Source organism: Arabidopsis lyrata, assembly GCF_000004255.2.
Source record: "Arabidopsis lyrata subsp. lyrata unplaced genomic scaffold ARALYscaffold_8, whole genome shotgun sequence".
Classification (NCBI taxonomy): domain Eukaryota; kingdom Viridiplantae; phylum Streptophyta; class Magnoliopsida; order Brassicales; family Brassicaceae; genus Arabidopsis; species Arabidopsis lyrata.
The window spans coordinates 3499875-3515728 of record NW_003302548.1 but is presented as its reverse complement, the minus strand read 5'-3'; the positions used below and the strand labels follow the sequence as shown (position 1 = coordinate 3515728).

At 35.8% G+C, this 15854-nt stretch overlaps 4 protein-coding genes across 8 annotated transcripts; 2 read left to right on the top strand and 2 right to left on the bottom strand.

Annotated features, from left to right (window-relative positions):
* Window positions 1-848: 848 nt before the first annotated feature.
* LOC9299671 (tubulin alpha-2 chain) lies at window positions 849-3054 on the bottom strand. 2 transcript variants are annotated; one of them, XM_021028350.1, is made up of 5 exons: window positions 2858-3054; window positions 2275-2509; window positions 1823-2193; window positions 1271-1729; window positions 849-1185 (listed from the first exon to the last, which is right to left on the bottom strand). In XM_021028350.1, the coding sequence occupies exons 1-5, from the start codon at window positions 2948-2950 to the stop codon at window positions 949-951; spliced, it is 1395 nt and encodes a 464-aa protein (XP_020884009.1). In that variant the 5' UTR covers window positions 2951-3054; the 3' UTR covers window positions 849-948. The 2 variants fall into 2 exon arrangements, with proteins under 2 accessions (XP_020884009.1, XP_020884005.1); XM_021028346.1 differs by having other exon boundaries at window positions 849-1729.
* Window positions 3055-5811: 2757 nt separating this feature from the next.
* LOC9301447 (glutathione S-transferase T3) lies at window positions 5812-8904 on the bottom strand. 4 transcript variants are annotated; one of them, XM_021015842.1, is made up of 5 exons: window positions 8620-8904; window positions 8016-8153; window positions 7864-7909; window positions 6425-7782; window positions 5812-6205 (listed from the first exon to the last, which is right to left on the bottom strand). In XM_021015842.1, exon 4 carries the CDS (start codon window positions 7389-7391, stop codon window positions 6471-6473), a length of 921 nt encoding a protein of 306 aa, XP_020871501.1. In that variant the 5' UTR covers window positions 7392-7782; window positions 7864-7909; window positions 8016-8153; window positions 8620-8904; the 3' UTR covers window positions 5812-6205; window positions 6425-6470. The 4 variants fall into 4 exon arrangements, 2 of the variants coding, with proteins under 2 accessions (XP_020871501.1, XP_020871500.1); XM_021015841.1 differs by lacking the exon at window positions 5812-6205 and having other exon boundaries at window positions 6292-7782; XR_002329956.1 differs by lacking the exons at window positions 6425-7782; window positions 7864-7909 and having other exon boundaries at window positions 8620-8886.
* A 170-nt stretch (window positions 8905-9074) lies between these two features.
* On the top strand, window positions 9075-10119 carry LOC9301446 (ribosomal RNA small subunit methyltransferase E). Its single transcript, XM_021015843.1, has 4 exons — window positions 9075-9185; window positions 9267-9375; window positions 9481-9542; window positions 9682-10119. Exons 1-4 carry the CDS (start codon window positions 9111-9113, stop codon window positions 9742-9744), a joined length of 309 nt encoding a protein of 102 aa, XP_020871502.1. The 5' UTR covers window positions 9075-9110; the 3' UTR covers window positions 9745-10119.
* A 946-nt stretch (window positions 10120-11065) lies between these two features.
* Window positions 11066-12815, top strand: LOC9299670 (UPF0051 protein ABCI8, chloroplastic). Its single transcript, XM_021015463.1, has 2 exons — window positions 11066-12451; window positions 12533-12815. Exons 1-2 carry the CDS (start codon window positions 11066-11068, stop codon window positions 12749-12751), a joined length of 1605 nt encoding a protein of 534 aa, XP_020871122.1. The 3' UTR covers window positions 12752-12815.
* The last annotated feature ends 3039 nt before the right edge of the window (window positions 12816-15854 follow it).

Here is a 15854-nt window from a genome sequence, read left to right as displayed (position 1 = left end):
TAACCCCATTAACATGGTCTGTTAACTCACTTAAGGTCATGCTTAATATGGCCAGGTCAAAGAAAGTTTAGTATTTATTTGGAAAGTCAACATAAATTTGATATTTATTTCGTTTCGTCGAAAGTTGATGATTTAAATTAACGTTTTCAATAAGTTGAGGATTTTAATGAATTTTTCCCATTTTTATTTACAGTCTTTCCTTTTATTTATTTTGGGGAAAAATGTCATTTAAATCATCACTTTACCATTTTCGTTGGTTTAAATCATGAATTCTAAATCTGGTGATTTAAATCCTTAATTTTATGTTAATTTTTATTTTTATCATGAATTCTCTTTAACAAAGCCAATTGAGGCACATCGGTAACTGGCTAAACGGATTAATAAGACGATGTCATCGCATAACTGGCACTTCGAAGCCATCACATAATTTTTCTTCTACACCAACATGGTTTCCATCTTTCTCTTCGTTCGATTGCTCCGTTTAGCCAGTTAACAATGTGCCTCAATTGGCTTAGTCAACGAGAATTCGTGATTAAACTGAAGGTCAACATAGAATTGAAGATTTAAATCATAAGATCTACATAAAATAAGAATTTAAATCACCAGCTCCACAGTTCATGCTTTAAACCAACGAAAATGGCAAACTAATGATTTAAATGATATTTTTCCCATTTATTTTCCTTACGGTTGTAAAAAGAATCGTTGCTTCTCTATTCTTGCAATTTACTATTAATGTTTCGAAAAGTTTCAATCTTTCACCACTCGAAATAATTTTTTTTACCTGACAAAATAATTAATGATAGATTTTGGACAATCGATTCAAACCAAAATAGAAACTGTATTCAATATAAGCCAAAACTCAGCTTAAGGTTAAATTCAGTTCTTGTAGATAAGAGATATGACCAGAAGAAGCACATAATATAAAACTAGATAATATAAAACAAATGGCTACCGCCACAAGCAATAGATAGAAATATGGTTTTTGGAAAACAACAAAGACTCGTAAGAGTTTCGAGCCCACTCACACAAATACGAGATAATATAATAGAAAGCCCACATAAAACCCACACCCTTCTTAGTACTCCTCTCCTTCATCATCCTCATCGTCACCACCTTCAGCACCAACCTCTTCATAATCCTTCTCCAATGCTGCAAGATCCTCACGAGCCTCTGAGAATTCTCCTTCTTCCATACCCTCACCCACATACCAGTGAACGAAAGCACGTTTGGCGTACATAAGATCAAACTTGTGATCAATACGGGAGAACACCTCAGCAACACTGGTGGAATTTGAGATCATACAAACAGCTCTCTGGACTTTAGCAAGATCACCTCCTGGAACAACAGTTGGTGGCTGATAGTTGATACCACACTTGAACCCAGTGGGACACCAGTCAACAAACTGAATAGTGCGCTTGGTCTTGATTGTGCCAACAGCTGCGTTCACATCCTTGGGGACAACATCACCACGGTACATCAAACAGCAAGCCATGTACTTGCCATGACGTGGGTCACACTTAGCCATCATGGAAGCTGGCTCAAAAGCACTGTTTGTGATCTCAGCAACTGAGAGTTGCTCATGGAAGGCCTTCTCTGCAGAGATGACTGGTGCGTAGGACGAAAGCATGAAGTGGATTCTTGGGTATGGGACCAAGTTGGTTTGGAACTCAGTGACATCCACGTTCAAGGCACCATCAAACCTAAGAGAAGCAGTCAAGGATGAGATCACCTGAAACCAAATAAAGAGAGAAGGAAACATTAGATGAGCCAAGAAAATGAAACAACAACAAGGCTAATGTAACATTGAGGCTGGCTACTATACCTGAGAGACAAGACGGTTGAGGTTGGTGTAGGTTGGTCGCTCAATGCTTAGGGAGCGTCTGCAGATGTCATAGATAGCTTCGTTATCGAGGAGGATGGAGACATCAGTGTGTTCCAAGAGAGAGTGAGTGGAGAGGACACTGTTGTATGGCTCAACAACGGAGGTAGAGACCTGTGGAGATGGGTAAACAGTGAAACCCAACTTGGACTTTTTGCCATAGTCAACAGAAAGTCTCTCAAGGAGGAGAGATCCAAGACCAGATCCAGTCCCTCCACCAACAGCGTTGAAGACAAGGAATCCTTGGAGACCAGTACAGTTATCAGCGAGCTTTCTGATACGGTCCAAGCACAGATCAACAATCTCTTTCCCAACTGAGATAAAATTTCAAAACCAACTCAGTCAATAAACAGTAAAAAGTGGTTGATGATGGAACAAGGGAAGGAGTAACTTACTGGTGTAATGTCCACGGGCGAAGTTGTTAGCTGCATCTTCTTTACCGCTGATGAGTTGCTCAGGGTGGAAAAGCTGACGGTATGTACCAGTCCTAACCTCATCGATCACAGTTGGCTCAAGATCAACAAAGACAGCACGTGGGACGTGCTTCCCTGCACCGGTTTCACTGAAGAAGGTGTTGAAAGCATCGTCACCTCCGCCAACAGTCTTGTCACTGGGCATCTGACCATCAGGCTGTACCATTCCAGATCCAAAATAACACATCAATACAAAACGAATAGGATCCAAAGATCTAAGCATATAGAAGCAGCGATTAAGCTTAAGAATATGGGAAATAGATCGATTTTCATCTTCTAAACAAATCTACACGGATTATTGTTCAACGAACGGATCTCGAATCAACCAAAGGAATTCAACAATAAACCGAAATCAACCACAGATCTAACATCAACCATATAAAAATTCATCAGCAATCCGAAGAACAAGGTCAATGCAGCGCTAAAATATCTCAGATCTGATCTATAAACAACGAAAAATATAGGAGAAAAACAGAGATCTAGATAGAGAGAGGAAGAGACGAACCTGAATGCCATGTTCAAGACAGTAAAGCTCCCAGCAAGCGTTTCCGACCTGGATACCGGCCTGACCAATGTGGATCGAAATGCACTCTCTCATTTTCGTTTCGCGGAAGAAAGAAACTAGATTTGCAGGGAAGAAGACGAAGACGAAGACGAAGACGAAGACGAAGAAGGGCGTTTATGAAGACGCTCTGATTTTTTCGATTTCTAGGTTTTTAGGATGGTGTTTGATGCTGTATTTATATCCGAATCGGCACGTATAATACACGTGTAATGATGTAATTGGGTTGTTGTTAAAACCACGATTTGTTGATATCCTCGTGAGCTGCGTATTTTCTAATTTTGAATTTTTGCTAGCTTTATGACCGTTTCTCTTTATTTTTGAAATGGCAAAATCCCTTGAATTGCGTGGAAATTAACCGGAATTTATTTGGAAATTGAACCGGATCAAACCAATATCTAGAGTAAACCGAAACGATAAGAACCGAACCAAAAAAATCTTCCAAAGGGAAACAAATATTCGAAGCTTTTGAGTAATGAACTAGGATATTACCCGCGGTACACCGCGGGTTAATTATTTGTTTTTATTTTATTTTTTATAACCTGATGTGTATAATATTTTTTATTATACACCGCGGGTCACATGCGTTTTATCTACAAAATTAAAATTTTAAGTTGTATTCATTTTGTTTAATGTTTAAAATTGTATAATTATATTTTGATTTGTTAATTCTAGGATTTAACCCGTGGTATATAGTCCCGTATTAATATCGACCCAAATCCGTACCACCATATAATCCGTGATCTGAAATTAAACATTATTCTGTTATTTTTTGTATTACTTTTATTTAAAAGACATATAGTTCGAGTCAATTTAAAAGAATAAATAATTTTTTAATTAGTGTGTGTTTTTGGACCAATCCGTAAAAACAATTTATAATTGTATCTTAAAATAAGAAATAATTGTATTTGACCCGCGGTATACCGCAGGATAAATAAATAAATAAATATTTATTTATTTATTATTATAAACTTATGATATTATTGTATTAATTTTTTACGTTTTTTGGTATAAACTTATGTTTGATTTTGGGTACACCTTCTATTTTTTTGTTATAACTAAAAATTATAAATTTTGTTAATTTTATTTGATCTGACTAATAATGGGCTGTTTTTATGGGCTTTGAAGAATTGATATTGTTGGGCTTTGAAGAATTGATGTTCTCCTTACTCCTGCCTGAGCACTCCTCCACGACAAATCTCAGAGCTCGCAGCAAACCACTCATCCTCTCTCCGTCGTCGTCGATTGTCGCTTTTTCTTGGACAACCACCGATAGCTTTAATTTTTTCGCACGATTCTAAACGAAGAAGCGAGCATCATCTTCCGTCACTAACATCTTCGAATTCAAAGATTTCCTTTTTTCTTTTTTATTCTTTCTCTGTTATTTCTTTTTTTTTTCATTTAGCAGCCGATTGTTTTCCTTTCTTTTTGTTTACTCTTTCCGGAAGCTTTGAGTAGATCCTTTCGTCTTCTCTCTCTATTGAGAAAAAAAGGAAGAAAAGCTTTGAAATCTCAGAGAAGGGTTCGTCTTCAACATGGCGCTTTGATTCGATTTGATGTCTTTTGAACATATGCTTTTATTCACCAGCCTTGTAATCGCCTGCGTCTTCTTCCCCGAGCTCGCGGTTGATTCGCCGATCGACTTTGTAATCGCCAATAAAAAACGACAAAGCTGTTGAATTGAACACTGCCAACTTCGATTCAATTCTTAAAGACACCCCAACAAAGGTATTTTAGTCTATTTGAGTAAATAGAAATTCATGTTTCTGGGATTGTATTTTGAATAGTTTAGTCGTGTTTTGTGATCTTTTTCTATTGATATGATGATAGAATTTGGGTGATCTCTTGTTTTTTTATCTTTTGCTAAGTGGTTCCTAATAACTTGTTTAGTTTTTAAATACACTGCAATTGCAGAGAATATAGTTAGACTCTTCGTTTGGTAATTAGACTCAAGTAATGATGCTGCAATTTAAGGGCATGTGACAATTATAAGAATCAGACGAAATATAGTAACATGTTTCAAATATAGTGATTTTCGTTTTGGTTTATGTTCTCATGAATGTTATATTAATAGTTTTCTTCATTTGGCTTTGTTTGACGTAAATATTATCAGTGTTGCTGATTACAAATTTATTATGTAAAGTAGGTATCCAAGTATTGATATAATATTTACGCATGAGATATTAAGAAAGATAAGAATAACCACATTCAAATGAAAAAGAGCGAGATTGTATCCGTAATATCATATTTATAATGTTTTATGTTATAAACGTCTAAACCGCCTAAAAAATCGCCTAGGCCCCGATTAAGCGTTCTAGACGCTAGGCACTGGGTCACCGCCCGCTTAGCGCCTAGCGCTTTCTTGAACACTGGAAATATTTATAGAGAACTTAGATGTCTAGGGTTAAGGTCAAATCGAGTTGAGAAAAATCTTGGGGGAGAAGTAGAATATCAAAGATACGGGAAACTAACAATGAATGTGAAAGAAATTTAAGGGAGGATTACAATTTCGTGAAATAACAATATATATTCTATTTAATATGATGGAAGATTGTAGATAATTTTGTTTAGGAAATCTTGATTTGATAGAATATGTTGAGAGAATATGCTTTTAATTAGATACTAAAATTAAGGATACGATAGGATTTGCATTTATTGTGTAATATACTTAGTCAAGATCCGATTGAAAATAATTCGGGTCAAAATATCTAATAAGGAATGATCCGATTGGACAAAATTCCGGGTCAAAATTGAAAAATATCCGACCCGATTGGGGACCCCAAAAACTGTTGCAAAAATGTATAGTAGATGTAAGTAATTACTTGCACCCTTTTTCTATGCAAGGGTAGAACTCTTTAATGGCAAAGGGGGTCTGGTAGAAGGTTGTATACAAAGCATTGACAAAACTGGAGTTGATTTTATCGCACAAGAAGATCAGAAGGTGATTCTTCCTCGGGGTATCCAGTGGCAGGTGTTTAAACAAACGTTAAAGAGTTTAAACAAACGTTAGCAAAACTCAAGAGTTTAAACAAACGTTAGCAAAACTCAAGAGAATATGAACAAGAAGGCAAGGAAATTTTACAGGATGAGTCTACCTGACTTGCTACACCCACTGGACAATTATTAGTGTGGCAAATACGAGCCATAACACAACCAGTAGCAATCATTGCCAAGTAACCAAATCCGTATTCATCAGCACCCATAGCTGCAGCCATTAGAACATCAACACCACTCTTTAAGCCTCCATCAACTCTTAAAATGACTCTTTCTCTGAGTCCATTCGATAAGAGTCTGCAAAAGAGAAAAAAAACAAGTAGAAGAAATGAGTGATATCATATCAAAAATGAACAATGAAACCTCTCGGTGCAAGAACATGAGAGAAACAAGAGGCAATCTTTTATTCTCAAGTTGATACCTGAATGATATCCATAACAAGTCAACAAACACAAGCAATAAAACACATCCATAACATTAGCATTACTTGATCACAAACATAACATAAACACTAACCTCTGGAAAAAAAACTGATTCAGAAAACAAAGGACAACATTCAAGTTTATGACAACATGTCAGTGATAAGCTTGTCCTTCAAAGCCATTTCAATTTCACTAAGTGGCTCTATTTTTCCAAGGAGATTCTCCAACATTTTGAGCTTGCTCTGTTTCTTCTTCAGTTCATAGTCCTCTTTCTTCAGTTCATGGTCTTGTTTCCTAATCTCCCAAATGCTCTGAATCCTTAATAGAGCATCTAGATCTGGTCCTTCTTCAACGCCTTTGTTAGTCTTTTTAGCTTTGGCCTTTGCCGCCTTAACACCTGGTGGACGAGCCATGGCTTCATCTCCATGGCTAGCTGCCTGTGAGCTTGATGAGTGACCAGCAGCTTCAGCTCTATCCCCTACCTTTCTTCTTTTTGACTTGTCACTCTCTACAGGTGAAGAAGCAACACACCACTTCTGATCATGGCGAAGCTCTCTCCAACAATGGTCAAGTGTGAACTTGACACCATAATCCTTTGAGTAGATTTGGTGAGCAAGCTTCATTACATCATTTTCATTTTGTCCGCTTGACTTCTGACTTGTTGCAGCTGCTAAGGAACCAACAAACTTGCAGACCTGATCATTGATCTTCCTCCACCTTTGCTTGCAATGGTCAGGCTCTCTCTTTGGCATCCCAACAAGCGCAGAAGAAGCAGCAAAGTAGGTTGCTATTCTTGACCAGAAGGTCATCTTCCTTTCCTCATTGGCCACCACAGGGTCTTTGCTTGTGTTCAACCAGGCTGATATGAGCACAACATCTTCCTTTGCTGACCAATTGTTACGTTTTCCTTTTTTTCCCTCAGGTGTGTCTTCAGCTTGAATGCTCTTTGACCATTGATCATTTTGGATTGGGACTTGGCTTGGTTCATTCTCAGTCCATGGTTGACTATTGAGCAGGTCCAAGAACCCAGAAGATTGAGTAAATGGATTGGAAGAATCCATTACACAAAGAATAAAGAAAGAAGAAAGACAGAAGAAAGAGATAGAAAGAGATAGAAAGAGATAGAAAGAATAAATAAATCTTGGTTGTGGTGGTTGTTTATATTGAATCAGATAAAGAAATAAAGATAGGGAAGTTAAGTTAAGTGGTTAACAATCAATGAAACCCTAAGCATTGATCACATCTAAGAACCATATTCATGCGTCAAAACTTAAACCACACCAATACTACTTCAGCATTGATCACACACAAGCATTTATGACAGAGATGTGAAAGAAGCATTAGAGAACACACACTTAGCAGTATTAAAATTAAAGTCTAACCTAATCTAAAACTTGAGAGCATTGATCAAAGATATCATAAACACAAAGTAGTCATTAAATTTGATGGACACTGAAAAACAAATAGCAGAACATAAACATCAGCTTCTGTGATTCTAAAGTCTTTGATGAGCAAGAAAGAATGCAGCAATACATATAGAAAAGAATCACTCATCCTCTGCTGATCACATGCCAGAGACCTTCAAACATGGTAAACACAAAACAGCACAAGAACACAAATCTTGATTAACCACAAGAATTATTATTACGAACTAATCCAATCATACAACAACAAAATAAAAATACCTCGGAAAAAGAAGCCAATGATTCAGCAATATCGGAACTTGATCTATTGGGTGGCAGGCAAATTATATTTCATGCATAAACTCTGAAACTCTTTCCTTGAAAGCCACAATAGAAATCCACATCTTCCTTCCTGACCATCTGTTACCATTACACCATATCAAATAAAGGAATACACTTTTTAGGAGCTTGAAACAAAGAAAGACCAAAGCAGTGATCTTTACAAATACAATCCTCAAGATTTTCCCAACGGTCACAAATTTGAAGGAATATAAAACAAGATACTTCAAGAACTAGTTTCAGCTGAAAGAGAAGAAACTAAGAAGATATATAAGACAAAAAATTTAACCAAAGAGAATGCTTCCTGTTACAGAACATCAAAAACCTAAGAGAGACTAAACACTAACAAGGACACAATCCAATTAATCCCATTTAGATCGAAAGAACATGGACTTTTTTAGAAAGAGACGCTAACAAGGACACAATCTGCAAGGTCACGCTAAAATTAAAAAACCCTAATTTTTAAAACTCAAAGAACCCTAATTTCGATTTGCACAAAATAGATGATTTTATCACGAACTACACATTAAATCAGATAGATTCATACCATTTGAAAGATATTGGAGCTTCTTTGAACACAAATCTCACAATTTGGTGAACCACTCTCCGACAGTAGAAACCAAACTCTCCGATTTGAACCGGAGTTGGTGGAGATGAAGACAACAGCAAAACGAACACTCAGACAACACCATTTGAGACTCATTTCGGATCTCAAATCAACGGATTTCAGTCTCTCCTTGGTGAAATCGCCGATCAAAGAGAGAAAGAGAGAAAGAGAGAGAGAGAGAAGAGAGAAGAAAATCGTGAAAAGAAAACGAGGAAATTTTTTTTTGGGTGTAATAGAATTTTTTCAACCAACCACAATGAAACACGTAGGCAGATCCAAAGCTTGTCAAAAGTTCCAAAATTGGACCAGATCCATTGTTTTTTATTTCATTTTGGATGGATCTTTTGGACCTTAGACATGGTGTTGGACCTGCCGTTATTCATGCTCTTAATATTAAAATATTGCCAGATTATTTATTCTCAGCTCGAGTCATGATATCTTTAAGAATGTGTGTTTCATGCACTTTGAAGGGTGGTCGAGCAGACTGGCTAATTGAGAAATGTACAGTAAGTATTTACTTCTAGTATGTCCTGTCTAAGTCACCTGTGAATATCGTGCCACTAAATATGTGTATATGCTCATCTTAGGAGCTCGGAGCGAGCAGTGTCACACCACTTTTAACGGAAAGATCATCCATAATCTCTGAAAACCGGGTTGACAGATTAGAACGTGTTAGTTTTGCCGTGGCTACGCAATGTAAGTAGCATTAGTAAAAGAAAACAATTGGTTGGTTAATCTTGCTCTTCTTTTTCCTTGGCATTTATGATCACAAACTATTTACCTTATCTTTTACTGTCACAGGCCAAAGACTTCATCAAATAGTACTGAACCCTCCTATCAAATTTGTTACCCTCTTGGATCATGTATGTTTACACATCTCTCTAAGTACACTCTAAGATCCTTGGTTTATAGAATTCCTGAATTCTTATTCTTCTAAACTTGCCTTGACACTTTTTGGGGTTTCCTAGATTTTCAAGTCAAAGTTATGTTTGGTTGCCACAGCTGAAGCTACACCTCTTCTCAATGCAGTTAACTCCTCAGCAAAAGAATCCAGCGGACTATTAATCGTTGGATCAGAAGGCGGTAAGAAATCCTTATTCAATAAATTTCTGATGTGGCTCTCTCTTAAAACGTCTACTGATTTGCTACACTTTTGGGATTAGTGCTCGAGTAGACACAAAATGGACAGTAGCTAATGGCTCTTGTTGATGACTTGTCTCAAATATATAATAAGTGTGTTACAATCTAACGGTCAACTATGAAATTGAAGCAAACTTCACGAAGAAAGAGGTGGAGATGATGCTCTAAGCTGGCGGCATAGCTGTTGGACTCGGGCCACACCGGTTGCGAGTTGAGACTGCAACCATTGCTCTTTTGGCAACTCTAGTGATGTGGTATGACTATAATATAAATTACATTTAGTTAATCGTTATTTAACTATATTTTATCCAAAAACTGAAAATTTGAAAAAAAAAAATCAAATGTGCTATTTGTCTAATAGTAACAAAAGTTATTTGTGTAATCCCAACTAAATTGTGAATAAATTTTTATAGCGCAAAAACCTTAAATTTAGAAAAACAAATTGCAAACGAATTTGGAAAAGAAAATCATATATTAATTTTTTTTTGTTTCTTAATGTTTTAAATAACGATAAAAGAAAATTGGGGATGTGCCTTTAGTCAAGTGGTTAAGTCCACTTGACTCCGCCTTCTCCACCGGAGTTCGACTCCACTAAATCGCGTTACTCCGCATAGTAGGGATTGACTATGGATCGGGTCTTGTCGATCCAAAGATGTAAAAAAAAAAAAAAAAAAAAAACGATAAAAGAAAATTAAGTTGAGTTTACTAATATTAGGTTTTATTTTACCACTTATGAAAAGGTGAGGGTTTAAAATCCCACAAAAAAAGTTGAGTGTTTTTTACATGTTTTTAGAAAAGGTGAAGGTTTTTTTACCCATTTTTCCATTGTTATTTGTTAACAAACAGTTTTTTTTTTTTTTAATCTCCGAAACATTTATATTCTCTCTTCTGTTTCTTCCGCCGTGAAACTTCACCAAAAACAAATATTATATTTATTTAAATGCTTTGTGAATTGTAAAGTACTTTTATAAATCACTAGTTCAATAAATATAATATTCGTTTGGTTGCAAGGATAAAAAAAATGATTTTACGTGAGCCAAAAAAAATGGCATTTCCATAAAGCCACTAAGCAAATGGCAACTTTACTTTTTTTTATTCAGTAGTTCCCTTGAGATAAAAGTTAAAATCCAAGTAAAAAAAATTCCTTTGCTTGGTAGACACGCAGCTATCATTTTTTCCACTTGTAAAAGGAAAAACAAATTCAATAAACATTTATTAAAAAAAAAAAAAAAAAAAAGCTTCAACAATGGCATCTCTTTTCGCAAACGGTATCTCTAGATTTTCTCCACAAACCACTTCCGATTCTTCCAAAGCACCAAAAGAGTTTCATCCAAAACTCGAATCCTTGAAATTCCCATCCCCCAAAACCCTAAATCGGACTAGGGTTTTCAAAGTCAGAGCCAAAGATGGAACTGAATCCTCTGATAAACTTCAACAGTATTTCAAGAATCAAGATTACGTTAAGAAATACGGATTCACTGAACATATCGATTCGCTCACAATCCCTAACGGTTTATCTGAAGAAACGATTCGCTTGATATCGAAATTGAAAAAGGAACCAACTTGGATTCTTGAGTTTAGGCTCAAAGCTTATGCTAAGTTTCTGAAATTAGAAGAACCTAAATGGTCAGATAATAGGTATCCTTTGCTTAATCTCCAAGATATGTGTTATTACTCTGTTCCTAAAAAGAAACCAACTTTGGATAATCCTAAGGTTCTTGAGATATTTGATAGATTAGATGTTCCTATAACAAAGAAGAAATGTTCTCCTAAGGTTGCGGTTGATGCGGTTTTCAATAGTGAATCTATAGCTATCACTAATAAGGAGCCTCTAGAGAAGTCAGGTGTGATCTTTTGTTCGATATCCGAAGCTATTAGGAAGTATCCGGCTTTGATCAAGAAGTTTTTAGGAAGAGTTGTGCCTAGTGATGATAATTACTACGCGGCTTTGAATTCCGCGGTTTTCAGCGATGGATCCTTCTGTTATGTACCAAAAAACACGAGATGTCTGATGCCTGTTTCGAGTTATTTCCGGATGAACGCGATTAAGAGTACTGGTCAATTTGAAAGGACTTTGATTGTTGCTGAGGAAGGGAGTTATGTTGAGTATTCAGAAGGATGCACTGCTATATCTCATGACAAGAATCAGCTTCACGCTGCGGTGGTTGAGCTCTATTGCGCGGAAGGAGCAGAGATTAAGTACTCGACGGTGCAGAATTGGTATGCAGGGGATGAACAAGGTAAAGGCGGGATTTACAACTTTGTCACAAAGCGCGGTCTTTGCGCTGGGGATCGTTCCAAGATATCATGGACTCAGGTTGAGAAGGGGTCGGCGATAACTTGGAAGTACCCGAGCGTGGTTTTAGAAGGCGATGATTCCGTTGGCGAGTTTTACTCTGTTGCATTGACTAATAACTATCAGCAAGCTGATACAGGGACCAAGATGATTCACAAAGGAAAGAATACGAAAAGTAGAATCATTTCAAAAGGAATTTCAGCTGGGCGGTCAAGAAACTGTTACCGCGGTCTTGTTCAGGTTCAATCGAGAGCCGAGAATGCTAAAAATACTTCCACTTGCGACTCAATGCTTATCGGTGACAATGCAGCCGCTAATACTTATCCTTACATACAGGTAAATTGCCTATGATCACTTAATCTTTATTATAAGCTAATGATAAAGAACCACTAATTAAGACCTTATAAACAATAATAGGTAAAGAATCCATCGGCGAGAGTAGAGCACGAAGCAAGTACTTCAAAGATTGGAGATGATCAGATTTTCTATTTCCAGCAGAGAGGAATCGATCACGAGAGAGCATTAGCAGCAATGATCTCTGGATTCTGCAGAGATGTTTTCACCAAGTTGCCTAATGAATTTGGAGCTGAAGTTAATCAGCTTTTGAGCATTAAGCTTGAAGGATCAGTGGGTTAAACAAATCTCACAATTACAGAACATTAAAGATAGAAAAAGTCTTTGTGCTTCTCAATAAAGCTTTACTAGTGCTTAATCGTCCTACGAACTCCTAACAATTTTAGAATTTTAAAAGTTTTCAGAAACTAATGTTTTCCATAATTATTTTTGGCTTTATTTTTTGGTTGATATGTGTATTTAGGCTTTAACAAACGTAAATGAGTAAAAGGATATGAAAATCAAAATTTGTTTTTGTCGTAATATTTGGTATGACTTCAGGAAGCAAACTTATGAGTGGTTCCAACCAATCTGATTCTCGTGGACGAATGCTTAACTTTACAAGTGGAGAGAAGTGGATGCTACTACAACACAGAAGCTGCGGGGAAACAAACACAACGTTAGTAGATGCAGCAATGTACTCACAAGGAACAAGAGAGTGAAAGATAGCTTTACCAGTTCATTATATTAAAAAAAAAAAAAAAACTCAAGAGACGAGACCGAAGAAACAAATCTTAGTAGTAACTTTTCATTATTGTAAGAGTCAAAACTGATATATGCAAACTTGAGAAAAGGCATATTCTCGATCGAGAAAAATTCTCCCGAATATAGATGCTAATAAAGTTCTTTAATGCCGGAATATCAATGACCAAGCACCTACGGGTGTCTTCTACATTATTGCCAAACGAGAAATTAGTATACTCTAACTCTAATATTGAAGGAACTTTCACAGTGAACTTTTTCACATTGTCATTCTTTTTCTGTTTCACAAACAGATGCTTGAGATTCTAGAGAATCCTCATCTTTTTGCTTTCATCATCATCATCATCATTACTCTTTCACTCAAGCGTAAGTACCATCAGCCAAATAGAGAGCCATCGTCTCAACAGAAACATGGTGGCCACGACGTCTTTTGTCGGGACAAGCCACCAGAATCATTGTAAGTAAATCTTCAGGCAACTCACTAATCCTATCTTCCCCAATTGAATCTGCAATTTTAGCTTCTGGCATCTTCACGAGGCAAAACCCTAATCCTGGGAGAAGGATATTTTTTTTTGGGTTTCTTGGGAATATAGTACGTTTTAGAAACATAATAGGCAAACTAGTACGGGTACTATTTACAATTGTTCGTGAGAGAAAGAGTGTGAGAGAGAAAGAGTGTGTGAGATGGTGTGAGACGTTTGAGAGTGTGAGTGTGAGAGATAGAGTGTGAGAGAGAAAGTGTCAGTGAGAGTGTAATTTTTTTTTTAATTTTTTTTTTCTTGAAAAAAAAGTGTGTGCGAGAGTGTGGTCAGAATTTTATTTTTTTAAATTTCTTTTTTTTTCTTTATTATATTTCATTCCCTCATAGTTTAATAACTAAAATGCTCGTTTGTAAATTTTATTTTTCTAAAATTGATTATATACATAAAAATCTATGTTTTTTTCTCTATCATTTGATATGCATTTTGTTTTATAAATTTTAAAATTTATATTAACAAACACTGTACAAATAATATATAAAGAGATATAAATCATTGTACAGATGTAGACCACTGTACATAAAACAACTGTACAGCAGAATGACTGTACAGATGTAGACCACTGTACAGCAGAAGACAACTGTACAGCAGAATGACTGTACAGCAGAAGACAACTGTACAGCAGAATGACTGTACAGATGTAGACCACTGTACAGCAGAAGACAACTGTACAGCAGAATGCCTGTACAGATGTAGACCACTGTACAGCAGAGGACAACTGTACAGCAGAATGACTGTACAGCCACCATAGATGTGAACAGAATACTATTTGTACATCAACCTGGATGTACGATATGTAATCTGTACAGAAGCCATTCACATATGAACTAATTTGCTGGAGAACCCATGTCCGAATAGTTTTTCCCTACCTTCTCTTTGCAGCATATTTCTTTTCCTTCTCTCTTCTCCTTCGAAACTGTACATCTTCCTCTTTCTCCTCATTTGTTTTCCTTTCTTCTTCTCTTCTCTTTCTCTAAAAATCATTCTTCTAAAAAAAAAAAGAGCTTTGTCGTAAACAGAAACATAGCCAAGAAAAATTAGAGAACTGAATCTGAAATAAAGCTAGAGGTTTCTAATTTCGGATGCGTCTACGTCATATTGATATGTGTGCACTAAATCGGTCATAAATCTTGAACGACTGCTCTAATTTACTATTCAAAATTGGAGAATTAATCAGTTTGTACTGTACAAAATTGGTGGCAACACCATTTTTGTTAGAAGATCCGATCAATTGTAGAGAAAAGTTAAAAGGCTAAATAAATTAGAAAACACAGAGAATTCTATATGAACATTTTAAAAAGAGAATGTTGTGATATCAAAACCATACTCCTTCGTTCATCTCTAAAATCGGACTAAAAATATGATTTCGATTTTACACTTTCCATTTAACGTGATGACTATGACTCACGATAACTTAAAAAAGATTCGAAGAAATAAAATACTATCCACTTATTTAAAAAGAACGCTTCATTCAAAAACATTGACTTGTGAAGCACAACTACTAAAAATGTAACAAATTTTCAGAAGAATCGGAACAACCGAAACAAATTTACAAGAAAAGTCACTAAATCGGAAAACTGCAAAGCATAATACGAATTCTAAGTCTATCATTATTATCATAAGAAAATATTTCCGTAATTGTGGAAAAAAAACGATATGATCAAACCAAATGAGATTTGCATGAAGATGCCATATGTCAGACCAACACAATGAGCTGTTGTGTCGATGAACTCACCATATGCCAATATTCGCTATTACAGACAACATATTTGTATAGTCAAATTTCATTAATTAACATCCACAGATCCAACAACTGAAAAATAAAATAAATATCATAAGTAGAATGTAAATTAGAAATACTTGTACTTATAATTTTTGGCTTATGCTCTTAATCATTTATTACACTAGACTCGACGAAACTCAACACTAACATGATTACAAAAAAAAAAATTACAATTCTAATTTCCATTTTCAAACTTTTTAAAAACACAAAGATTTAAAAAAAAAAAAAACATTACAAAACAAAATTAAGACTAGACATCAATAAAAAGAAAAGAAGAAAAAAAAAAAAAGACTAGACATCAACTTTACAAGTTGACGGAGCG

Coding starts and splice junctions, on each gene's coding strand:
- LOC9301447 (XM_021015842.1), bottom strand. CDS start 7,391: ATGGATTCTTCCAATCCATTTACTCAATCTTCTGGGTTCTTGGACCTG.
- LOC9299671 (XM_021028350.1), bottom strand. CDS start 2,950: ATGAGAGAGTGCATTTCGATCCACATTGGTCAGGCCGGTATCCAGGTC. Junction 2,194..2,274: donor CGCCCGTGGACATTACACCA/GTAAGTTACTCC, acceptor ATTTTATCTCAG/TTGGGAAAGAGATTGTTGAT. Junction 1,186..1,270: donor ATTCCACCAGTGTTGCTGAG/GTGTTCTCCCGT, acceptor AGGGTATGGAAG/AAGGAGAATTCTCAGAGGCT.
- LOC9301446 (XM_021015843.1), top strand. CDS start 9,111: ATGATATCTTTAAGAATGTGTGTTTCATGCACTTTGAAGGGTGGTCGA. Junction 9,186..9,266: donor GGCTAATTGAGAAATGTACA/GTAAGTATTTAC, acceptor TGCTCATCTTAG/GAGCTCGGAGCGAGCAGTGT. Junction 9,376..9,480: donor TTTTGCCGTGGCTACGCAAT/GTAAGTAGCATT, acceptor TTACTGTCACAG/GCCAAAGACTTCATCAAATA.
- LOC9299670 (XM_021015463.1), top strand. CDS start 11,066: ATGGCATCTCTTTTCGCAAACGGTATCTCTAGATTTTCTCCACAAACC. Junction 12,452..12,532: donor ATACTTATCCTTACATACAG/GTAAATTGCCTA, acceptor AAACAATAATAG/GTAAAGAATCCATCGGCGAG.